We start from the raw sequence: 27,457 nt of genomic DNA, 5'->3' as shown, positions 1-27,457 counted from the left end.
CTGAAAGGATTAACATTTTACCACCAAAACACTCACACAGGGAGGATATTTAAAGAGTATCTACAAAAACAAACAGAAAGAGATGCAGTTTTATGCTTTTTATTTAGGGCAATTAGGAGAAGAATTTAAAGCAGCATTAACGTCATCATGAAGTGTTTTTATACACCTACACACCAAAAAAAAGTTTTGTTGCTACTTTTAATGTTTTTTCCTCAAACTGTTAAACGACTGGTTTTGGGTCTCACTGAAATTCTGTTAAATTCTGAGCATTCGAAGTGAGTTTCAGCCTCTGAAACTCAGCCAGATGCACAGCTGAGCCGGCCTGTCACAGTCAGCCAAATCGGGCTTTTCTTTGAGCAAACAGTAAACTTTAGGCTTCAGGAAACTTTGAGCAAATTCAGGGTGACATCGCGGGGATCGAACCCGTGAACTGTCTGAGACCCGCAGATGAACGCCGAGGCGCCGGTCCGGCGTCTCTCTGACGGTGATTTCGGCCTAATCTGAACTCGAGTGTCGCTATAGTGCAAAATATGAAAACGTTTGTAACGTTTCTTTAAAAAAACAAAACAGACATAATATTATTAACAATAACATTAATATTATTAATATATTTACTAACAATAATAATTATAACAACAACATGGTAACATAAAGAAGTGTTTGGTTCCAGCAGCCGGGCCAACTTGTTTCTTTCAAGTATCTCAACACGCACACTCACATGCACACTCACGTGCACACGCACACACACACACACACACACAGACGTGTACTTCCATAGAAATAATACATAAGAGTCTTCTTCCCTCTTCCTCCAACATTTTCAAAAAGTAAACAGTTGGGAGACAGACATGAACGAGTCAAAGTAAAATACAATAAGATCGTAATACGGAAACAAGTTGCATAGTTTTGAGATTTTGTTCGTAGTTTTTCAGGCACCTCGTCTCTCCGCGGTCTGACTGGTAGAGCGGTGCTTGAACGTCTCGCCACATAAATAAGCCTCGCTCCCTCCGTTTGTAACAAAAATATATTAGATATTCTTTTTTTTTTTCCTTTTTCTTTTTCTGAAAGTGCCATCGAAACTCCGTGTGAGTTCTGCTGAAGGAGACCAGTTTTGTTTTTATCCCAGAGAGCGACTGAAAGTGATCAGAAAGTCACCTGCGCATCTTTTCCTCCGGGGTCAGAGGTCCTCGCCGGCCCTCTCCAGTCCAGTTTGTTCTATCCGTGTTTACGAGCAGCCGCACTCCTCCACGATCATGTTCTGGATGTCCTTCTTGATGATCTTCTGCTCCTCGTTGTAGTACAGCATGGACATGGCTCGTAGCCGGGTGGGAACGCAGCACGACCTCAGGTTCTGGAAGGGGCTGTAGCCCCTCATGCGGTAGTGGCTGATGACGGTGGAGTGGAAGGACAGCGTGGATCCAGTGATGCTCGCCACGTGGGACGGGCACTCGCCCTCGCAGTAGTTGGCGTGGTAACCTGACGGCGCGATTATCCAGTCGTTCCAGCCGATGTCTTTGAAGTTGACGTAGAACTGCCGCTTGCAGCAGACACGCACCTTCCCGTCGCACTCCAGCCCGCGCTTCCTGCGCCGCCGCGAGTCGTTGCCGTCGCCCTGTCGGACCACGGCCATGAGGAAGGGCCGGTGGGACTGTTCCCGCTGGTTGCTGCGCTGCGGCGTCTCTGAGCTCCCAGAAACCAGGACGATGGTGGCGCCGGTGTCGGCGCAGAGCGGGCAGGACACCCTGAGGCTCAGCGTGGTGCTCGCCGCGCCCTCCAGCAGCGCCTGCACCGCCGCGGACACCGGGAAGGTGTGCCAGCCGCTGCGCCGCGTGTCCACAGTCTTCTCCGCCAGCAGGATGTCGTCCTGCGGTGGAGACGGGCGTCCGCTGGGCAGATGGCGCTGCTGGAAGAGCCGGATGGTGACTTTGGCTCGGCTCCGGTTGGCCTTCGCCAATCTGAGGAAGAGCCAGACATTAGCCTGCTCCACCAGAGACATGTCACCTCCTTCTTTGGAGAGGACGAAGTTCACCACGCCCTGAGACTCACCTGAGAGAAACAGAGAGACAGACAGCGTTACGCCAGCTGATGATATCTGGCTCAAACATATCAGGTCTAACACATCCACCATGTTTCCGTCTTTAGCAGAAATTTAGATAAAAATAATGCTTCATAGGAGTTAGAGGAAGAAACTTAGACTTGGGCTGAAACAGGAGGTAAAAACAACTCTATTTGTGTTAAATTAGGTGACACAAAGCTGAATGTTACTGATGCTTCAGATAACTGAGAAACACACATTACAGCGTGTAAATAACTGAGAAACACACATTACGGCGTGTAAATAACTGAGAAACACGCATTACGGCGTGTAAATAACTGAGAAACACGCATTACAGCGTGTAAATAACTGAGAAACACGCATTACGGCGTGTAAATAACTGAGAAACACACATTACGGCATGTAAATAACTGAGAAACACGCATTACGGCGTGTAAATAACTGAGAAAGACACATTACGGCATGTAAATAACTGAGAAACACGCATTATATCATGTAAATAACTGAGAAACAGCATTACAGCGTGTAAATAACTGAGAAACACACATCACAGCGTGTAAATAACTGAGAAACACCCATTACAGCATGTAAATAACTGAGAAACACGCATTACAGCGTGTAAATAACTGAGAAACACATATTACAGCGTGTAAATAATGTAAATAACTGAGAAACACGCACTACGGCGTGTAAATAACTGAGAAACACATTACAGCGTGTAAATAACTGAGAAACACATTACAGCGTGTAAATAACTGAGAAACACGCATTACGGCGTGTAAATAACTGAGAAACACGCATTACAGCGTGTAAATAACTGAGAAACACACATTACAGCCTGTAAATAACTGAGAAACACACATTACGGCATGTAAATAACTGAGAAACACGCATTACGGCGTGTAAATAACTGAGAAAGACACATTACGGCATGTAAATAACTGAGAAACACGCATTATATCATGTAAATAACTGAGAAACAGCATTACAGCCTGTAAATAACTGAGAAACACGCATTACAGCGTGTAAATAACTGAGAAACACACATCACAGCGTGTAAATAACTGAGAAACACCCATTACAGCATGTAAATAACTGAGAAACACGCATTACAGCGTGTAAATAACTGAGAAACACATATTACAGCGTGTAAATAATGTAAATAACTGAGAAACACGCACTACGGCGTGTAAATAACTGAGAAACACATTACAGCGTGTAAATAACTGAGAAACACACATTACAGCGTGTAAATAACTGAGAAACACACATTACATCATGTAAATAACTGAGAAACACGCATTACATCATGTAAATAACTGAGAAACACGCATTACAGCCTGTAAATAACTGAGAAATACGCATTACAGCGTGTAAATAATGTAAATAACTGAGAAACACGCATTACAGCCTGTAAATAACTGAGAAATACGCATTACAGCCTGTAAATAACTGAGAAACACGCATTACAGCGTGTAAATAATGTAAATAACTGAGAAACACGCATTACAGCCTGTAAATAACTGAGAAACACGCATTACAGCATGTAAATAACTGAGAAACACGCATTACAGCGTGTAAATAACTGAGAAACACACATTACAGCGTGTAAATAACTGAGAAACACACATTACATCATGTAAATAACTGAGAAACACGCATTACATCGTGTAAATAACTGAGAAACACGCATTACAGCGTGTAAATAACTGAGAAACACGCATTACAGCGTGTAAATAACTGAGAAACACGCATTACAGCGTGTAAATAACTGAGAAATACGCATTACAGCGTGTAAATAACAGAGAAATACGCATTACAGCGTGTAAATAATGTAAATAACTGAGAAACACGCATTACAGCCTGTAAATAACTGAGAAACACGCATTACAGCGTGTAAATAACTGAGAAACACGCATTACAGCGTGTAAATAACTGAGAAACACGCATTACAGCATGTAAATAACTGAGAAACACGCATTACAGCATGTAAATAACTGAGAAACACGCATTACAGCGTGTAAATAATGTAAATAACTGAGAAACACGCATTACGGCGTGTAAATAACTGAGAAACACGCATTACAGCATGTAAATAACTGAGAAACACGCATTACAGCGTGTAAATAACTGAGAAACACGCATTACAGCGTGTAAATAACTGAGAAACACGCATTACAGCGTGTAAATAACTCAGAAACACGCATTACAGCGTGTAAATAACTGAGAAACACACATTACAGCGTGTAAATAACTCAGAAACACGCATTACGGCGTGTAAATAACTGAGAAACACACATTACAGCGTGTAAATAACTGAGAAACACGCATTACAGCCTGTAAATAACTGAGAAACACGCATTACAGCCTGTAAATAACTGAGAAACACGCATTACAGCCTGTAAATAATGTAAATAACTGAGAAACACACATTACGGCATGTAAATAACTGAGAAAGAGGCATTACATCATGTAAATAACTGAGAAACGCGCATTACGGCGTGTAAATAATGTAAATAACTGAGAAACACGCATTACAGCCTGTAAATAACTGAGAAACACGCATTACAGCATGTAAATAACTGAGAAACACGCATTACAGCATGTAAATAACTGAGAAACACGCATTACAGCATGTAAATAACTGAGAAACACGCATTACAGCGTGTAAATAATGTAAATAACTGAGAAACACGCATTACAGCCTGTAAATAACTGAGAAAGAGGCATTACAATATGTAAATAACTGAGAAACACCCATTACGGCGTGTAAACAACTGAGAAACACGCATTACAGCGTGTAAATAACTGAGAAAGGCGCATTACGGCGTGTAAACAAGTGAGAAACACGCATTACAGCGTGTAAATAATGTAAATAACTGAGAAACACGCATTACAGCGTGTAAATAATGTAAATAACTGAGAAACACACATTACAGCCTGTAAATAACTGAGAAACACACATTACAGCGTGTAAATAACTGAGAAACACGCATTACAGCATGTAAATAACTGAGAAACACGCATTACAGCCTGTAAATAACTGAGAAACACGCATTACAGCCTGTAAATAACTGAGAAACACACATTACAGCGTGTAAATAACTGAGAAACACGCATTACAGCATGTAAATAACTGAGAAACGCGCATTACAGCCTGTAAATAACTGAGAAACACGCATTACAGCGTGTAAATAATGTAAATAACTGAGAAACACGCATTACAGCGTGTAAATAATGTAAATAACTGAGAAACACGCATTACAGCCTGTAAATAACTGAGAAACACGCATTACAGCCTGTAAATAACTGAGAAACACGCATTACAGCGTGTAAATAATGTAAATAACTGAGAAACACGCATTACAGCGTGTAAATAATGTAAATAACTGAGAAACACACATTACAGCCTGTAAATAACTGAGAAACACACATTACAGCGTGTAAATAACTGAGAAACACGCATTACAGCATGTAAATAACTGAGAAACACGCATTACAGCCTGTAAATAACTGAGAAACACGCTTTACAGCCTGTAAACAACTGAGAAACACGCATTACAGCGTGTAAATAATGTAAATAACTGAGAAACACGCATTACAGCGTGTAAATAATGTAAATAACTGAGAAACACACATTACAGCCTGTAAATAACTGAGAAACACACATTACAGCGTGTAAATAACTGAGAAACACGCATTACAGCATGTAAATAACTGAGAAACACGCATTACAGCCTGTAAATAACTGAGAAACACGCATTACAGCCTGTAAATAACTGAGAAACACACATTACATCATGTAAATAACTGAGAAACACGCATTACAGCATGTAAATAACTGAGAAACGCGCATTACAGCCTGTAAATAACTGAGAAACACGCATTACAGCGTGTAAATAACTGAGAAACACGCATTACAGCGTGTAAATAATGTAAATAACTGAGAAACACGCATTACAGCGTGTAAATAATGTAAATAACTGAGAAACACGCATTACAGCCTGTAAATAACTGAGAAACACGCATTACAGCCTGTAAATAACTGAGAAACACGCATTACAGCCTGTAAATAACTGAGAAACACACATTACAGCGTGTAGATAACTGAGAAACACGCATTACAGCGTGTAAATAATGTAAATAACTGAGAAACACGCATTACAGCGTGTAAATAATGTAAATAACTGAGAAACACGCATTACAGCATGTAAATAACTGAGAAACACGCATTACAGCATGTAAATAACTGAGAAACACGCATTACAGCGTGTAAATAACTGAGAAACACCCATTACAGCGTGTAAATAACTGAGAAACACGAATTACAGCCTGTAAATAACTGAGAAACACGCATTACAGCGTGTAAATAACTGAGAAACACACATTACAGCGTGTAAATAACTGAGAAACACACATTACAGCCTGCAAATAACTGAGAAACACGCATTACAGCCTGTAAAAACTGAGAAACACGCATTACATCATGTAAATAACTGAGAAACACGCATTACAGCCTGTAAATAACTGAGAAACACACATTACAGCGTGTAAATAACTGAGAAACACACATTACAGCCTGTAAATAACTGAGAAACACACATTACAGCGTGTAAATAATGTAATTAACTGAGAAACACGCATTACAGCGTGTAAATAATGTAAATAACTGAGAAACACGCATTACAGCGTGTAAATAACTGAGAAACACACATTACAGCGTGTAAATAACTGAGAAACACGCATTACAGCCTGTAAATAACTGAGAAACACGCATTACAGCCTGTAAATAACTGAGAAACATGCATTACAGCATGTAAATAACTGAGAAACACGCATTACAGCCTGTAAATAACTGAGAAACACGCATTACAGCCTGTAAATAACTGAGAAACACGCATTACAGCCTGTAAATAACTGAGAAACACGCATTACAGCCTGTAAATAACTGAGAAACACGCATTACAGCATGTAAATAACTGAGAAACACACATTACGGCATGTAAATAACTGAGAAACACGCATTACAGCATGTAAATAACTGAGAAACACGCATTACAGCCTGTAAATAACTGAGAAACACGCATTACAGCCTGTAAATAACTGAGAAACACGCATTACAGCCTGTAAATAACTGAGAAACACGCATTACAGCCTGTAAATAATGTAAATAACTGAGAAACACGCATTACAGCGTGTAAATAATGTAAATAACTGAGAAACACGCATTACAGCGTGTAAATAACAGAGAAACACTTATTACAGCATGTAATTAACTGAGAAACACGCATTACAGCCTGTAAATAACTGAGAAACACGCATTACAGCCTGTAAATAACTGAGAAACACGCATTACAGCGTGTAAATAACTGAGAAACACGCATTACAGCCTGTAAATAACTGAGAAACACGCATTACAGCCTGTAAATAACTGAGAAACACGCATTACAGCGTGTAAATAACTGAGAAACACGCATTACAGCGTGTAAATAACTGAGAAACACGCATTACAGCTTGTAAATAATGTAAATAACTGAGAAACACACATTACAGCGTGTAAATAATGTAATTAACTGAGAAACACGCATTACAGCCTGTAAATAACTGAGAAACACACATTACAGCCTGTAAAAAACTGAGAAACACGCATTACAGCCTGTAAATAATGTAAATAACTGAGAAACACGCATTACAGCCTGTAAATAACTGAGAAACACGCATTACAGCGTGTAAATAACTGAGAAACACGCATTACAGCATGTAAATAACTGAGAAACACGCATTACAGCCTGTAAATAACTGAGAAACACACATTACAGCGTGTAAATAACTGAGAAACACGCATTACAGCCTGTAAATAACTGAGAAACACGCATTACAGCCTGTAAATAACTGAGAAACACGCATTACAGCCTGTAAATAACTGAGAAACACACATTACAGCGTGTAAATAACTGAGAAACACGCATTACAGCCTGTAAATAACTGAGAAACACGCATTACAGCCTGTAAATAACTGAGAAACACGCATTACAGCCTGTAAATAACTGAGAAACACGCATTACAGCGTGTAAATAACTGAGAAACACGCATTACAGCATGTAAATAACTGAGAAACACGCATTACAGCGTGTAAATAACTGAGAAACACACATTACATCATGTAAATAACTGAGAAACACGCATTACAGCCTGTAAATAACTGAGAAACACGCATTACAGCGTGTAAATAACTGAGAAACACGCATTACAGCCTGTAAATAACTGAGAAACACGCATTACAGCGTGTAAATAATGTAAATAACTGAGAAACACGCATTACAGCGTGTAAATAATGTAAATAACTGAGAAACACGCATTACAGCGTGTAAATAATGTAAATAACTGAGAAACACACATTACGGCGTGTAAATAACTGAGAAACACACATTACATCATGTAAATAACTGAGAAACACGCATTACAGCCTGTAAATAACTGAGAAACACGCATTACAGCGTGTAAATAACTGAGAAACACGCATTACAGCCTTTAAATAACTGAGAAACACGCATTACAGCGTGTAAATAATGTAAATAACTGAGAAACACGCATTACAGCGTGTAAATAATGTAAATAACTGAGAAACACGCATTACAGCGTGTAAATAACAGAGAAACACGCATTACAGCATGTAAATAACTGAGAAACACACATTACAGCGTGTAAATAATGTAATTAACTCAGAAACACGCATTACATCATGTAAATAACTGAGAAACACGCATTACAGCCTGTAAATAACTGAGAAACACGCATTACAGCATGTAAATAACTGAGAAACACGCATTACGGCGTGTAAATAACTGAGAAACACACATTACAGCGTGTAAATAACTGAGAAACACGCATTACAGCATGTAAATAACTGAGAAACACGCATTACAGCCTGTAAATAACTGAGAAACACGCATTACAGCCTGTAAATAACTGAGAAACACGCATTACAGCGTGTAAATAACTGAGAAACACGCATTACAGCGTGTAAATAATGTAAATAACTGAGAAACACACATTACAGCGTGTAAATAATGTAATTAACTGAGAAACACGCATTACAGCCTGTAAATAACTGAGAAACACACATTACAGCGTGTAAATAACTGAGAAACACGCATTACAGCCTGTAAATAATGTAAATAACTGAGAAACACGCATTACAGCCTGTAAATAACTGAGAAACACGCATTACAGCCTGTAAATAACTGAGAAACACACATTACAGCGTGTAAATAACTGAGAAACACGCATTACAGCCTGTAAATAACTGAGAAACACGCATTACAGCCTGTAAATAACTGAGAAACACGCATTACAGCCTGTAAATAACTGAGAAACACACATTACAGCGTGTAAATAACTGAGAAACACGCATTACAGCGTGTAAATAACTGAGAAACACGCATTACAGCCTGTAAATAACTGAGAAACACGCATTACAGCGTGTAAATAACTGAGAAACACGCATTACAGCCTGTAAATAACTGAGAAACACGCATTACAGCCTGTAAATAACTGAGAAACACACATTACAGCGTGTAAATAACTGAGAAACACGCATTACAGCGTGTAAATAACTGAGAAACACGCATTACAGCGTGTAAATAACTGAGAAACACACATTACAGCGTGTAATTAACTGAGAAACACACATTACAGCCTGTAAATAACTGAGAAACACACATTACAGCGTGTAAATAACTGAGAAACACGCATTACAGCCTGTAAATAACTGAGAAACACGCATTACAGCCTGTAAATAACTGAGAAACATGCATTACAGCCTGTAAATAACTGAGAAACACGCATTCCATCATGTAAATAACTGAGAAACACGCATTCCATCATGTAAATAACTGATAAACACGCATTACAGCGTGTAAATAACTGAGAAACACTTATTACGGCGTGTAAATAACTGAGAAACACGCATTACAGCGTGTAAATAACTGAGAAACACGCATTACAGCCTGTAAATAACTGAGAAACACGCATTACAGCCTGTAAATAACTGAGAAACATGCATTACAGCCTGTAAATAACTGAGAAACACGCATTCCATCATGTAAATAACTGAGAAACACGCATTCCATCATGTAAATAACTGATAAACACGCATTACAGCGTGTAAATAACTGAGAAACACTTATTACGGCGTGTAAATAACTGAGAAACACACATTACGGCGTGTAAAGATGCTTTCTCTCGGGGAGACAGTGAACGCATCGCGAACACGGCGTGTTTGTGCTGATGTGAATTCACTCGGTTCACTTTGTGTTCGCCACATCTGAGCTTTAGACACTCTCATCATTTCACTGCTGACTCGGCAGCAGCGGTCGGAGGTTTTGGAGGCGTTTAAAGCAGCTAATGGTTCCCACCAGGAGCTGTGCTGTCCTTTCTGTGGCTGCCTTTCTCCTCCTCACAGTGAGTTATGGTAACAGCCTGCAGATCAAAGCTGGGACCGGATGAGGAATGAGAGAAGAAGAAGCTGGAAGATGAGTCTGAGTCGGATCGTTTCCTGGGATGATGTTGAGACTCAGTGGGACTGAACGCTGCCTCTCAGGCAGCTTTGTCCATAAGGTAAGAAATTGTAAGAAAGCAGCTAATGATTGAGTTTTATGGTCTTAAAATGGCTGAAAACAGACTGCTGCAGATTCCCAGAGCTGACAGCGCCCCGACCAACTGTCCAAAACTCATTTTACAATCTTATAAAAGGAGGAAAACAGCGGTCTGTGGTGAGGAGATTACCTGAAACACGACTATTCATCCACCAAAGCTCCAAAGATCCAGACACTGATTAAATCTCCTGAATTTCTTTGATATTTCACTTTCTTGAACTTCATCCCAGTCTCATTAGAAGAGTCTGAGATAAACTTTAAACCATTTTATATTCATCTGTCATGAAAACAAATCCAGTCCAAAATAAAACACCATTTTCATTAGGATCCATCTCCTTAACCTTCTGATTTAACTGATTTGAATCTCACCTAAAGGCTCCTTTGAATAAATGAGTAATGAGCTTAAAAACAGACAAAAAGGCCCAGAAACCTCGTCTTCGAACAAGAGCAACTTTACAATAACAAATCTCCATCACAGTCGGACCGATCCTGGACAAGCCCCCATTTAACGAGGATGAAAAGCCTGGAGAACTATTCCTGAAGACTCCTTAAAGAAATGACAGAAAGCTTGTCTCAGAGGGTTCAGGCTGTGTTGGAGAATAAAGGAGCTCAGACCAGAGATTCACTTTAAAGCTGCTGAGAACTGAGCTGTGAAGATAACTGGGAATCTCTCTGGAGAAAACCTGGTCTGATAACGAGAGATGCATCTGGACCTTCAGCTGATCCATCTACTGTTGGCCCAAGCCTCATCAGAAATGGTCTCCATGGAAGGGTGGCTGTCAAGAAGCCGTTCTTAAGGAAGGGAAACAGGGAGAAAAGGCTGAGCTGTGCCAAATGACACAAGAAGTGGACTGAAAATCAGTGGCAACAGGTCTTATGGAGGGATGAATCCTCCCCAGAGCCCGGACCTCAACATTATTGAAGCAGTGTGGGATCATCTGACAGAGAACGGAACAAAAGGCAGCCCACATCCAAAGAAGAGCTTTGGGATGTCCTTCAAGAAGCCTGGAGAACTATTCCTGAAGACTCCTTAAAGAAATGACAGAAAGCTTGTCTCAGAGGGTTCAGGCTGTGTTGGAGAATAAAGGAGCTCAGACCAGAGATTCACTTTAAAGCTGCTGAGAACTGAGAAAAACTCTGTTTCTGCCTCAGATTCTGGGTTTATGTTCATGTTTAACATGTTTCAGTGAATCTCTGCAGCTGCTTCCTGGTTTCATGGAATTAAAAACGCTACAAATCACCACAATTTAAAATCTAAAATGGATTTCGTCATTTTTATTCTGTGTTAAGTGCTGGAAACGGTCAGTTTGTGTGGCTGAATCTGCAGATGATTCAGAATACACACAGATGGAGATTCCTTCAGTAATTAGATAAATGTTTTTGTGAAAACAAATGATTCATGTGAAAATCAGGTTCTTGGAACATAACCCAAGAAGAAACAACAGACAAATTCAGGAGAAACACAGATGACAGAAATAAGCCTCAAAGATCTCTGAAGTCTCACTTCAGTCTTCGTCCTGCTGAGGATCGACTGGCGAACGGTCGCCATATTTCACTGAAACCCATCGGCCGGGCCCTGGACCCTGGACCCTGGACCCTAGACCCTAGACCCTGGGCCATGGACCATGGACCCTGGGCCATGGACCCTAGACCCTGGGCCCTGGACCATGGACCCTGGGCCATGGACCCTAGACCCTGGGCCCTGGACCATGGACCCTGGGCCCTAGACCCTGGGCCCTGGACCCTGGGCCCTAGACCCTAGACCCTGGACCCTAGTCCCTGGACCCTGGACTCTAGACCCTAGACCCTGGACCCTAGGACCTGGACCCTAGAACCTGGACCCTAGACCCTGGACCCTGGACCCTGGACCCTAGACCCTAGACCCTGGACCCTAGACCCTGGACCCTGGACCCTGGACCCTGGACCCTAGACCCTGGACCCTGGACCCACCCCCCCGTCCCTCTGTCAGCGATGTGTCCGCACAGAAAGTCAAAGTCACGATGTGAGAGTTCATGAATGTCAGCAGCAGCCGTGAAGGCTGTGAACGGGCGGCTTTGTGGAGGCGGGCGGCACTTTAGCGAGTCCGCTGCTGCAGCCCGAGCGCCGGTTTGTTATCTCACTTTCGTCATCTTCACCTCAGGAAGAATGAAAAATAAAGATTCATTCATCCTTTCTGTGGAGTCTTTGCTTTAACTGGGTTCCTGCGGCCCGCTTCTTGTGCTCCTCTTAATTCAGATTCAGAGCTAAAAACCAGCCCTGAATCTGTTTTTGTGTGTTGGACAAAAGCTGTTTTGACTTAACAGACAAAAGACACCATCCTGCTGCAGCAAGTGAGGATTAATCCACCCCTGAATGTAGTCCCAAAGGGGCTGATGCTTCATTTCTGTTTGTTTAATTCAGAAGTGCAGCTGGCTGCCATGTGAGGAAGTTACTGCTCGTAAAACATGGAGCGACTCGCGGCTGCTCTATCCAAGGAAACGTATGAACACACGCTGGAAATGCTCGCCTCAGACCACAGACGGGATTATTTCAGCAGAACACAGAACCTGAAGGTGAGCTCATGTGACTCCGCTCACTGAGGCTGATTTTATCTTCAAACTCACAGAGTGCTGCTTGGTTTCACAGATTTAAGGGTTTCCTGTAAAAACGACCTTAACGAGGCCGACCCCTCCCAAAAGAATCCGGTCTGTCCTCATTGGTCAGCTCCAACAGCCTGATCAAGCTCCGCCCCCCACCCTGCATCACCTGTTCCTAAGGTACCATAAAGTCTGGTCAAATACAAGCATTTTAACAGCGAGTTTGAGTCCGTGGATGATGGAAAACATGCTTTATGTAGGTCAGCTCAGTCCGGACTGAATTTAGTTGCTTTTTTACTCCAAAAGGCTTTAATGAAACAACCGGGCTGCATCGAATGCTTGTTTTGTCTCACCAACGGTCCAAAAATGTCCCGTTTGAGAGGCTGAAGCCAGATAACTTCAGCTCAGAACAGTTTTCGGTTCGACCCTAAACAGAAACAACAGAACATGTGATGGAACGCAGACTGAAATCTGAGCGTTTAAACTGGAAAAGAAGGGACAGCTAAGGCTGAATCCTGTTTCTTTAGCAGCAGAACCCACAAACAAACTTCACTTAAATTGAAAGAGAAGTTAATGGACTTTGGCAGAAGAGCATATTTCAACATTTTTCATTTTTCTCATGAACTCCTGCTCTTGCTTTAATGAAAACAATCTGCGGCATGCATCGTGTGATTGTCCATCACTGGGTGGAATTTTGAAGCAGGTCCAGCTTCAGATTCTGAGCATTTTTACTATTAAATCACTTCAGCAATGTGCAGCTTTGGCGCTTTTTGGAGCCCCGTCACGACCAAAACAAACGAAAACAATGTTAAGAAAAGTTCTGACACAAAGCTGGACGTTCACTGTCTGTCTCGGTGTTTTATGCCTCAGAAATAACAGTTTCTGTGGAGCTACAACACGGCAGGACAGGAGAAAGGGAAGGAAATCAGTCCCAACTTTGGTGTGAAGCTTGTTTAACGTGAGCTTCACGAAAGGAAGAACAACATGCAGCAGAGAGAGGTCTGTCCAGCCTCTGCGAGTCTTCGCCTCACAGCTAATCTTCCTCCCTCCCTCTCTGTAATCCCCCTTCATTTACAGAAGATGGATCTTTACAAACTGATGTCTCAACAGCTCATAAAACATGATTTCAGAGCCAGAACATTGGTGAGTAGAACACTGAAACATATGCGCACTCGTTCTGTGGAAACCAGTGTTTTCCTAATTATTTGCATCTGTTTTCTCATCTGATTAGAAAAAAAAAACTTTTCCTGCATCTTACAGAAAGAAGCCCGAAACAAACTTTTAGTTCAGCTTCTTTTAACCCAAACTAAACTCATAAGATACCAGTGGCCCAGTTTGGACGATTATAAATCTACTTTAGGCCATCAAACAGCCACTTAAACCAACTTAAACCAACTTAGCAGCTCAGATCATGAAAAACAGAGGTTAGACAACAAAAACTTAGCTTTGACCTTCAGATTCCCATCAAATAACACATCTGGAACAACCAGAAAACATCCAAGGACCCAATACTACCAAGTTTAGACCAATTTACGTCAGAACGTCGTCATCCATCCAGTTTAAATCATGAAATAGACTTCCAAAACCCAGCTTAGACCATGAAAAACCACCAGGAATCAGGCTCAAATCCTCTCACTGAGCCTCTGGCCCTTTGCTGCAGGTTGTTCCCAATTTCCTGTCCAGAAACTTTCAAATAAAGGCAACTGGTGGCCAAAAATTCCTCCATAAATAAAGAATATCAAATGCATGTTTCAGACTTGACAAACCATCATGCAGCAGCCAGTTTAGATGAGCAAAAGCCCATCAAATAGAAAGTTTAAAAGTCAGTTTAACCCAGTTTAACCGGCTAAAATCCAGCTGCTCCAGGCAGCGAGGTCAGCCTGCTCCTCTGGCTTCTCTCAGCCTCCTGTTTCTTCATCATCAGCTGATCCCCGTCTGACTGTTCAGCTCAGCTCAACGTCAACAGCCTCCAAACATTAACCAAATCCCCCATCAGCCCCTGGGGCATATTAGGACTTATTTGATTTATCAGTCAGAGCAGCTATCGAAGCTAAACAAGAGATGCTGCCAACATGTGACACAAACACTGTTTATAAATCTTACTGAATCCTCTGCACACAGCAGAAAGACTCTTCTATCAGGCAGAGATTCATTTCACAGGACACCTGAAAGGACTCTTCAGCAGCCAAACCAGGTGGAACGCTCACCAAAAGCTGGCAAAAGGGCCGACTGGAAGCATTTTACACTTCTTAAAGCTTCTTAAAGCTTCTCTCAGGACCACACAATCCCCGGTTCGCTGTGTCTCATCATCCTATAACAAGTCTCCTGCCTTTCATCCTGCTTTACTTCTTTCTGTTTATATTCTTTTACATATTTTAATGCTTCTTCCGCCCCCCGCTGCAGTCTTTTATTTTATATAAAGCACTTTGAATAGTTTTGGACATGAAATGTGCTCCAAATGCTGCAGATAAACATCTCCAAGCCTAAAGGAGGTTAAACTGAACCAGTGTTAAAGGTCAGCAGCTGGGTTTGATGCTGCCCTCATTGTTGTGACCCCACAGGTTGATGAGGAGCACCAGAACCCACCAACAGCAGTGGGCGGAGCTGCTAATTCTGGGTTTGACTGTTGAGTGAACACACCCTCCATCATCCTCACCCCTCAGTGTTTACACACTGTGTGCAACATAATCCCACCTCAGCTGATCTGAGGCATCCGTGTGTTTGTTCACGGTGAAGCAGGACGAGGCGGCTGGAAGTCACAGCTTTCCTCTTCACACTCTGCTCACTGAGGCAGATTAAAACAGCAGCTTCTGTCGGGACTCACAGTTTGCACAGCTGTTTCTCTTCTGTCCACTCTCCAAAATGGAAAAATGCCTTCAGCTTTTATCTTAGCGCAGCCTGAACCAGAGAATGGGACCATGAGGTGGGTGTGGGGTCAGAATCTCACTTCCTGTCCTCTCTTTTTTACAATAAAGGGGCCACGATTCATCTATTTGCTGTAAAAGAACAAAGTAAAGCACAAAGTTCATCCTGCTGGAGCAGAAGAATGACTCACAAAGCATGAAGATCCAGTCAACAGCGAGTTTTAGCTGCTGGAGGTGGGGCAGCAGCAGTCAGGAGGTCACCAAAGGGATGTGTGGTTCATCCTCAGGGCACCACGACTCACTGGACCATGTAACGAGACATTTAACTGGAAATCCTCCGAGTATTCTGCTCAGACTAAGATAATGAGTGCTCATCCTCTGGGGATTATGAATTTCCAGAGCAGGTTTAATGGAGGCAGTGGTCTGTGAGCAGTTTCCCTCTGAACTAAACAACAGGCTCAGCATGAAAAATACGAGTTCAGCCGGTGTTTGGAGCCTCTTAGTGACACGCTCCCAGAATCTGAGGTTTATCCTGCAGCCACATGATTAATCCACCCCTGAAAAGAGCCCTAAACCTCCTGTTTGTTTAAAATTGCTGAGCCTTTTAATAATCACACTGTGTGCCTTTTAGGTGTTTTGGAAGATTTACGACCTGAGGCCTGTTTTACATTAAAAGAATGGCAGTCCACCCTTCCTTCTGTCCTCAGAGTTTACTTTAGGATGGCTCAGCGGGCTGGGTCAGTAAGAATCAGGCCTCATGTTTACCAGCAGCAGCTTAAATATGCTGAGACTTAAGTATGCAGAGAGGAGCTCTGACAGCCAGAGTTCCTTCTGGATTCACATGTTTTCGCCAGAACGTTTCGGTGACTTCAGTGTAAAAGCTCTAAGAAAGCCAGAACATTTGGATGAATAAACACATATTAGCATTATACATGGAGCTGCTGATGAAAAGAGGAAATTTAAAGACTGTAAATGTGCACAAAAGTGGCCCGACTCACCCAGTGGGTCAACATGGTTTTTGACAGTTTGGATTCATTTGACATGATGAAAGTGATAAAACCATGACTTCCCTGTCTGATAAGAAAAGCTGGGACAGGATCACACAAAGTTTAAAGTGTCCCAAACAGACCGGATCACATCTGTAAAGTTTAAAGTGTCCCAAACGGACCGACCGGATCACACCTGTAAAGTTTAAAGTGTCCCAAACGGACCGACCGGATCACACCTGTAAAGTTTAAAGTGTCCCAAACGGACCGACCGGATCACACCTGTAAAGTTTAAAGTGTCCCAAACAGACCGGATCACACCTGTAAAGTTTAAAGTGTCCCAAACGGACCGACCGGATCACACCTGTAAAGTTTAAAGTGTCCCAAACGGACCGGATCACACCTGTAAAGTTTAAAGTGTCCCAAACGGACCGACCGGATCACACCTGTAAAGTTTAAAGTGTCCCAAACGGACCGGATCACACCTGTAAAGTTTAAAGTGTCCCAAACAGACCGACCGGATCACATCTGTAAAGTTTAAAGTGTCCCAAACGGACCGACCGGATCACACCTGTAAAGTTTAAAGTGTCCCAAACAGACCGGATCACACCTGTAAAGTTTAAAGTGTCCCAAACGGACCGACCGGATCACACCTGTAAAGTTTAAAGTGTCCCAAACGGACCGGATCACACCTGTAAAGTTTAAAGTGTCCCAAACAGACCGACCGGATCACACCTGTAAAGTTTAAAGTGTCCCAAACAGACCGGATCACACCTGTAAAGTTTAAAGTGTCCCAAACGGACCGACCGGATCACACCTGTAAAGTTTAAAGTGTCCCAAACGGACCGGATCACACCTGTAAAGTTTAAAGTGTCCCAAACAGACCGACCGGATCACACCTGTAAAGTTTAAAGTGTCCCAAACAGACCGGATCACACCTGTAAAGTTTAAAGTGTCCCAAACGGACCGGATCACACCTGTAAAGTTTAAAGTGTCCCAAACAGACCGGATCACACCTGTAAAGTTTAAAGTGTCCCAAACAGACCGGATCACATCTGTAAAGTTTAAAGTGTCCCAAACGGACCGACCGGATCACACCTGTAAAGTTTAAAGTGTCCCAAACAGACCGACCGGATCACACCTGTAAAGTTTAAAGTGTCCCAAACGGACCGGATCACACCTGTAAAGTTTAAAGTGTCCCAAACGGACCGGATCACACCTGTAAAGTTTAAAGTGTCCCAAACGGACCGGATCACACCTGTAAAGTTTAAAGTGTCCCAAACGGACCGACCGGATCACACCTGTAAAGTTTAAAGTGTCCCAAACAGACCGGATCACACCTGTAAAGTTTAAAGTGTCCCAAACAGACCGGATCACACCTGTAAAGTTTAAAGTGTCCCAAACGGACCGGATCACACCTGTAAAGTTTAAAGTGTCCCAAACGGACCGGATCACACCTGTAAAGTTTAAAGTGTCCCAAACGGACCGGATCACACCTGTAAAGTTTAAAGTGTCCCAAACGGACCGACCGGATCACACTTGTAAAGTTTAAAGTGTCCCAAACAGACCGGATCACACCTGTAAAGTTTAAAGTGTCCCAAACGGACCGACCGGATCACACCTGTAAAGTTTAAAGTGTCCCAAACAGACCGGATCACACCTGTAAAGTTTAAAGTGTCCCAAACGGACCGACCGGATCACACCTGTAAAGTTTAAAGGGTCCCAAACTGACCGACCGGATCACATCTGTAAAGTTTAAAGTGTCTCAAACGGACCGGATCACACCTGTAAAGTTTAAAGTGTCCCAAACAGACCGACCGGATCACACCTGTAAAGTTTAAAGTGTCCCAAACGGACCGACCGGATCACACCTGTAAAGTTTAAAGTGTCCCAAACGGACCGGATCACACCTGTAAAGTTTAAAGTGTCCCAAATGGACCGACCGGATCACATCTGTAAAGTTTAAAGTGTCCCAAACAGACCGGATCACACCTGTAAAGTTTAGTGTCCCAAACGGACCGACCGGATCACACCTGTAAAGTTTAAAGTGTCCCAAACGGATCACACTCATGTCTGTTTCCTACATCAAATGCCTAAAAAGATCAAATCCAGGAGGAGGTTTGAGATGGACCTGGGATCCCGGTTGATCCCGGTGGATCCCGGTGTCTGAGACAGCATCTGCGGCTGAGGGATCCAGGGTACGAACTGCTCTGGGTAATGTATTTGGTAGCCAGTTCTGGAGTGCACTGCACTTCATTTTCATGTGTTCTGGCGTGTGTTTATGTGTAGCCTGTGGTACTTTTACTGCTGCCGCCTGGCAAAGTGAGAAGAAATGAAAGCTGGAGTTTCAGTCTGAGCTGTAACAGAGTGCTGTTAGCGTTCCCTCTTTATGCCAAATAAAAGTGGGCTGTAAAATGATTCCAGACTGAAATTCAGCTTTAAACACGAGGACAATAACAAACATGAGAAAGCTGTTCCAGCAGCTTCTCCGTCTACTGAAAAAGTTCATCTGTCACATTTTTTGTGGGGTTAACAAAGTGGCATGTTTTCCATTTTCAGACCACGGCGACAAACCAGATTCCTGTCTTGGGACTTTAAAAATTTGAGCTGAATTAAAGCCGGAGTGCCATCTTGGAACTTAGTCTGGGTTCTCAGGCCAGTTTATTTACAAATGGAGATGCTCCCGTCTCCAAGCACGCAAATACCAAAGAGCCTCTGAGGCGCTGTCCTCCCCAGAGCTGCTCTATCTGATGAGTTGGACGAGCGTCCGCCTCAGAAACATGACCTGCTGGTCTTTTCTTAGCTTCAGGGCGGACCACGACTCATTCAGAACAGCAGCTCAGGGGGCTCGACGCCACCGAAGTCAGTGGGAGTAGAAACCCAGGTGTAGGAACAAGGTCATTTCAGAGGATTTATCTGAAACAAATCTGTTTGAATTCTAATGAAAGATGGTGGAAAGTATGGCAACAACAGCTCTGTGATCTCAGTCCTGCTAAAAGCTTTTTCTGCAGTGGTTTTGGGTGCACGACGTAAAACTAGGCCCGATGTTCAGTGTCTTTTTGCTCTGATTTTGGTCTCCAGATCAGGCTCGTTAGCAGCTAAACGCTGCACTCTTGTCCCCTTTTTATGACTCGGTTCTGGTACGGCGGCCCGTTCAGAGCTGGTTCAGGTTTAAAACCTTCTCAGAACTGGTCTGGTTTTCCACCACAGACTCATGTCATCTGAAACATGTTATGTTTATGCATTTAGCTTTTATCCAAAGCGACTTACAGGTAGGCAGGTAGGGTAAGGGGGCCTTGCCTAAGGACCCCTACTGGAGGTAGAACCTTTCATGCAGGGGATTTGAACCCAGGATCTCCCACATGGAAGGTGGCAATCATACCACTACACTATCCAGCCCCCAAACATCCAAAACTTCTCATGGAGACGGTGTAATAATGCTGTTACGGGTGAAACATCACTTCTACTCGCTGTTTCAAGCAGGATCTGATGAAGCCAGCTGTGAAATACTTGCATATTCGTTCAGCTGAGCTCGTGTTCTTTCACATTCATGCTGAAGCTCAGCCTTATCATTCAGCTATGGATCAGGCAGACTTCACTGGCTCTGGAGCTGGTGTCCATAACCCTGCCCCAGAACTCTAAGCTAAGGTTCTTCTCTTTGGACCAGCAGCCTCTGGGCAGGAGCCAGGGCTTTGGCAGCTGAGTGAACTGGTTCTAAGTTCTTTCTGAACCAGCTGGAAGTGCTTTGGTTGAAATGACGCTTGTGTTCACCAGCTGGTCTGTAATGGCGTCTGGCTGCTGTTTGCTGCTGAGCGGGGAATGTAAAGGCGCTTTTACAGCCGCCTGCTGTGGCTGAAAACAACAGACTGAAGTGGGACAGTAAAAGAGCTGCACAGTTAAAGCGTGAGCCGAAGCTCTCTGAAAAGCTCAATAAAGAGAGAGCTGCACACTCAGCTGATGGATCCCACCGCCGCAGACGCCTCCATCCCAGTCCAACTTAAAGCCAAAACCAGCTTCGTCTTTATCTCTGCAGGAAAACTCTAATCAGGCCTGTGAAGGTAACGGCTTCCTGTAATCAGAACTCCTCCCGTGTCACTGGGAGCCTCCCAGTACAACCAATTTCTCACTGGAACGTCAGTTTGGGATAAATATAAACCTGACCATCGCGCAGAGCCCTTACTCTCTAATTCCCTCCTTTTTCCCACCGATTCCTCCCCGCTCTGTTTGAAGCGAGGCCGCTGCTCACTGCCTTCCTGTCCTCCCTGATTCCTCCCAAAGGGACGACGCAGCAGGCGGCTGCCAAGAGAAGCCAAACGCAGACGTCTCACTCCAACCAGTTTTCAAAATGCTGAACACACTGGGACTGAGATAAGGGGCAGAAAAGGGCTGATTTTTACCTAAAAAGTTATAAAGAGAACAACTTTGGGCCATCCAGGTTGAACAGATTAAGATCATTAAACATGAATTTTTAACTTCTTGATGATCCTTTCAGACCAATGGGCTCCGAGGCCCATTTAAGGCTTTAACTTAAAGTCTGATGAAGTATGTTCACGCAGTTCAGCCACTTAACTCTGACCTTTGACCCATTCAGGCAGAAAAAAGGCTCCTAACTCAAGGGATGAACCAGTGTTGTGTCGACACAGAACAGACAACTTAGCAAAGAAGCCATTTTAAACTGGATCTTTAGACACTTTGTCACAAAGACACATCATTTGTTCCCATTTCTTTAGCTGCATCTATGAAAAACAGCAAAGAAAACACAGTTTGACAGACAGAAAATAGGATTTCTGCAGCAACAAGGTGATTCCCAAAGAGCTATTAGCTGAAAACTTGGCATATCTCAGCATGGTGTGCAGTGTGTCCTTAAAACATTTGAGGAAACTGGACCAGTGGAGGACAAAAGAAGAAGTGTCAGGCCTAAAAAACTATCTCCAGCAGATGAACAGGATCTGAAAGTGATGTCCTTAAGAAAGAGGAAAAAATCCAGCTGTGACCTGACAGGACCTGAGAGATGCATCTGGACCTTCAGCTGATCCATCTACTGTTGGCCCAAGCCTCATCAGAAATGGTCTCCATGGAAGGGTGGCTGTCAAGAAGCCGTTCTTAAGGAAGGGAAACAGGGAGAAAAGGCTGAGCTGTGCCAAATGACACAAGAAGTGGACTGAAAATCAGTGGCAACAGGTCTTATGGAGGGATGAATCCTCCCCAGAGCCCGGACCTCAACATTATTGAAGCAGTGTGGGATCATCTGACAGAGAACGGAACAAAAGGCAGCCCACATCCAAAGAAGAGCTTTGGGATGTCCTTCAAGAAGCCTGGAGAACTATTCCTGAAGACTCCTTAAAGAAATGACAGAAAGCTGGTCTCAGAGGGTTCAGGCTGTGTTGGAGAATAAAGGAGCTCAGACCAGAGATTCACTTTAAAGCTGCTGAGAACTGATAAAAAACTCTGTTTCTGCCTCATATTCTGGGTTTATGTTCATGTTTGAACATGTTTGAATAAATCTCTGCAGCTGGTTCCTGTTTTACTGGAAATATAGACAGAAATGAAGCTGATCAGGACTTTCAGAGCTCTCTTTCTGCTAAGCTTACTGAAACAAGAGGAATCTGACGGCAGATTTATCCACATTTTGCTGTTATGAATAGTTTCTGATACACAATCCTTCCACTTTCTTTCCATCATCTGCTGATTCTTCTCATGCACTTTGTGTCTCTGCACACAATCTGTGTTGTTTACTATCGAGTGATTCATCTCTCCTTACATAGAGCATCTCTGGTGGTTGGTCACACATCAAAGTGGAGCCAAACGATGTGGTGGGATGACATATAAAACAAGCCGCCCCGGGATTCAAACCAGCAGCGCTCTGACTGCACGGACATGACCGTAAACAGGCTATTAACACAGTAAAGCCACCATCCTCCCAGTCTTGGACGTGGAGGGAAGGGCAGAGAGGCCTGCTGGTGGACGAGAAGCAGATGACAAAAGAGCCAAAGAAATGTGGGGGAACAGAGAATAAACAGAAGAAAAGATGAAGAAAATTGAGTTTTTGCCAAGAAAAACACGAGAGGCAAAGAAAAAGTATCAAAAGAAAAGCAGAGAGGAGAAAAATGGGAGCAAGAGAAAGAAAAGCAGACAAAGGAAACATGCTAATTGTAGTTTATTTTCATGACAGACAGATGTTTTTGTCTTCCTATCAGCTGCTTTGATTCAGTTTCCTCTCGGTTGTCGGAGGTCAGTGAAGCGACCCCGAGCTCGCCGCCGCGTTGCCAGAATAGAACCAACAATGACCGGTTTATTCTGTCTGCCAGAGCAGCCAAGGGTATATCGAGGTTAGAGGGAGCAGCAGAGAAGCAGGCAGATGAAAGTGGATTGTGGAATGTCACTAATGATGTGTTCAATTAAGTTCAATTAGCCTAATTGTCCTCTGTGTGTGGTGAGAGACGGGGAGAAGAGGGAGGAAAGAAACAGGGACGAGGAGAAGAGTTTCAACAGAATAAAACGCAGACAGACACATATTGTGCCAGAGCTGCTAAACAGAGGTTGACACTTTGTCTTCGCCAAGAATCCAGTCATCTCTCTGCTCCTTTACCTCCCCAAAATAATTACTGAGCTCCCTGAATGCATCGCTTATTCCCAACAAAGCACAGCACTGGCTGGGTGCAAAGTATTCTCACGGCGGGTCGTGTTACATCTTAGAAAAACAACGAGCTCTTATGGAAAACCGCAAGCTCGTATACAGCCTAAAATAAGCTGACCCAAATGTAGGACGCGTTTTTTCTGGGCCCGGGTTTGAAAATCTGGGGCTGGCTTAGATCTGAGGACGAAGCAGAGAAGAGATACCGAAAAGCTGAAGAATCCAACAGGACAGGGGGGCATCAACAGTCCTCCACTTCAACAGGATGCTGCGTTACAGACGGCTTTAATAGTATGAAATGGTTCAGACTTCCAGTGTTTTAAAGAGCTTATTATCCAAAGAATAGGGGCACCTGCAGGACTAAGGAGCTGGGCCAAGGAAGGGATGGGATTGGGTCTCAGCAGGTGTTGCAAACTTTGGGTAGATGGAAGCAAGAGGTTGGATCTATTGGTCTGAGGTAAATTAGCTTATTAGTTTGCATCATTTGTGTTTAATATATATATTTATATAAGCACTGGTCTCTTCAGCCACAGTCATTATTCCTAGGGTCACAAGAGGGTGCTATAAACCAAACGACATGAGGGAATTCAGTATAGTATAGCGCAGGGATGTCAAACTCCGGTTCTCTAGGGCCGCTGTCCTGCAGGTTTTAGATGTTTCCCTGCTTCAAAGCACCTGATTCAGATTAAATGGATCTCTACAAAAGATTGTTACATTCTGCACAAACCAGCTAATGAGGCATTGGTCTGAATCAGGTGTTTTGGAGCAGGAAACATCTAAAACCTGCAGGACAGCGGCCCTCCAGGGGTTTGACATCCCTGGTATAGCCCATAGTCCACAGAGGTGGAAAACATTGTTGCATCATGCAGCTGCATCTCTGAGACCCTCAGGGTGTATCATCAGTACCTGATGGGCCGAGCGGCCCAACTTTAGGGGCTAACAGCTAACGCAGGAATCCTTCCAACAAGGTCCTAATCAGGTGGCTGAAGAGACTCAAGTTTGAGACGCTAAGTATGACCAAACATTACAGGCAGCTTTGGAAAATCAGGAAATATGAGCATATTTGGGTTAGGGTGGGTTCTGGGTACCCAGAGGAAGATGAACCTTTCACCAGAACAAGTCTGAGGCTCTTTATAAGCAGACTTTAAAGGCACCGGACCAAAAATCCATCACTTATAATCTTATTGCAAGAAAAAAAAAAAGAGATTTACCTAATTTTGACATTTTGTTTTAGATTCCTGTCCTGTTCTGGGCTCACTGGAACACAGAAATCACCATCTCTCAAACCAAATTTAGCATGAAACTAACAAGCCTTCCACATCTTCTGTGCTGCTCTCAGATCAGATTACTTTTGGAAATGTAATATTCCTTGAACTGTGAAGCCTGTGTTGTCTGCTGTTGACCCGACGAAGGACTGAAATAACCGGAACAAGTTAAAAGTTTATCTGCTCTAATCTGTTTCTAGATTAGATCAGGAACACGGAACACCTTGTGCTACCTACCTCCTTGTAGGTAGTACCTTGTCCTTACATCTAGCAGCTCCTACACCACGCCTAAGACAATCCAAACTCTGTTCATGTGTCGTCCCACGATGGTGGAATGACCTACCGAGCGCTACCAGAACAGGGGCGTCCCTGTCTATCTTCAAGAAGCTCCTGAAAACCCAGCTCTTCAGAGAGCATCTCCTATCCCAGCACTTACCTTGTACTTCCCTACCCCCTCTATCTCTGCTCTTTATCTTTCTGCACTTCCTTCTATGCCTGCACCCTATCTCTACTCTGTCCCCTCTGACAGAGTCGGACTCCTGGGTTCCTTCTATGTAGCTTATTGTTAGCTTTTATAAAGCTGTTATATCTTCATTTGTAAGTCGCTTTGGATAAAAGCGTCTGATAAATACAGAAATATAAACTCTATGCTTGACCTAATAGTTCATAACACATTTTTCTGCAGTTTTTTCAGTTTTACTCTGACTTTAAGGTCAATATTGAGAATCCTGGCACCCAAAAGAAAATCCTTGGTGCAAGAAGGACCCAAAAATTAGCCAAAATTCTACAAGAAAAGGTCACATTTTGTCTAAAAATGGATTTGTCAACTAACATTTCATAATGATGTGGTTGATGATGCGCGTTTGTGACAACATCTGCACTTAAATTAACCAAATAACTGCTAAAACGTGAATAATAAAGTCTTTCTGCTCTTCCTTCTATGCCTGCACCCTATCTCTACTCTGTCCCCTCTGACAGAGTCGGACTCCTGGGTTCCTTCTATGGAGCTTATTGTTAGCTTTTATAAAGCTGTTATATCTTCATTTGTAAGTCGCTTTGGATAAAAGCTTCTGATAAATACAGAAACGGGACACAATGAGCTGCGATTAAAGATGTGGAGCACCAAGCTTTAGGGGCCCCTTGGCACCCCCCCTTCCAGCGGCCGTGGTTTTCGTAGCCTCCTGACTGCATGCAACTGCTTCTCTGATCCCTTCAACTCTGCAGGTCTGCTGTCTGGACCAGATAAAACCAGCTCACATACTGTAAATTTGTGTTAACCTTAGTCACGCCTCTGGTTTTAGGCCCCTTGGTGGCTAAGAAAAGAAGTTCTGAGCGTAATTCTGACCTTTAATGAAAGCACAAAGAAATAAAATAGCAGGATCTGAAGGTAAATTTACATTTCTGCACCTTTAAATAGATTTTTTAAGTCAGGATGCCTGGTTGATGCTGCTTTAGTCTGTGCCTGCTCATCTTCAGAGGAGGCTGTTTGAGTTGTTTAACTGGTGAAAAACATCACTCAGGTTTATCTTTGAGGATGAGGAAGTTCTGAGAAGCATTCCTGAGGAAAGTGGCTCTCAGTCAGGTATATTTCTGTCTGATGGAGGTGGAACAAGGTAAAGCAGGAGGTTTTACAGTCTCAAAGCAAGCTTCCGCCCGCCTGTCTGAGGTTCTGCTGAAGCTGCTGTTGGATTCTGAGCAGAAAACAGCAGAAGAAGGCAGCCGTGCTTTGTTTTTGACGGTCTGTTTGCTCATTTTCTAGCTGTGCCACATTTTATTTGTAACACTGGTGTAACACAACATTAGAGCTGCCTCTCACACCAGATTCCTCCACAGAGAGGAGCTCCTCGGGCAGCTTCAGACTCTGTGTTTCCCTTCAGTAAAGCTGCTCTGCTGAGCCTGTTTGCACAGATCCAGTTCATAAAAATCTTTTCCATCTGCTGTTCCAGACTCTCGCCTACAGAAACTCAAACTGTTGCAGCAGAGAATCCGGAGCAGGAAGCGGACGTCAGAGTCCCGCCCCCACGCTGCCCGGCCGACAGGTGAGGAACTGGAGGCAGGAATTTCACAGCGAGGACGACGTTTAAACCGTTTAAATGTGCTGACCGAGCTTCTGCGCTGACAGCACCGATTTTAAACTGATTTCAGCTCCTGATCCATGCAGACAGTTGAGCTGTTTTCCCTTTGGATGCATTTACACACAAACTGCCTGCGAAGTGAGCTGAAACAAACGTGGAGTTTTCCGAAGCCCTTTGCCAACAGGAAACCTCCCGAATGCCCGCGCTGCTGTGATTTAAAGCTGTTTAAAGGGTGTTAAACGGGGCGAAGCGGGCCCTGCTGCAGGTCAGAGGCGTTAACACCTGACCTCCCTCCCTCTCTGAAGCGCTGCCGGAAAAACGTTCCAGCGTCTGAGGAGAGCCAC

General features: G+C 43.3%; 1 protein-coding gene across 2 annotated transcripts in view; it reads right to left on the bottom strand.

The window, feature by feature from the left end:
- Positions 1-323: 323 nt before the first annotated feature.
- inhbaa (inhibin subunit beta Aa) overlaps positions 324-27,457 on the bottom strand; it is a 28,763-nt gene continuing 1,629 nt past the window's right edge. For both annotated transcript variants that reach the window (XM_072378925.1, XM_072378926.1), the window contains one exon: positions 324-2,046. In XM_072378925.1, coding sequence (XP_072235026.1) covers positions 1,226-2,046 — 821 coding nt within the window. In that variant the 3' untranslated portion in view covers positions 324-1,225. The remainder of the gene's footprint in view (positions 2,047-27,457) is intronic.

Source organism: Leuresthes tenuis, unplaced genomic scaffold, assembly GCF_036924035.1.
Source record: "Leuresthes tenuis unplaced genomic scaffold, fLeuTen1.0.hap1 SCAF_24, whole genome shotgun sequence".
Taxonomy (NCBI): Eukaryota; Metazoa; Chordata; class Actinopteri; order Atheriniformes; family Atherinopsidae; genus Leuresthes; species Leuresthes tenuis.
The sequence above is the reverse complement of the archived record's forward strand: the minus strand, read 5'-3'. Positions and strand labels throughout refer to the sequence as shown.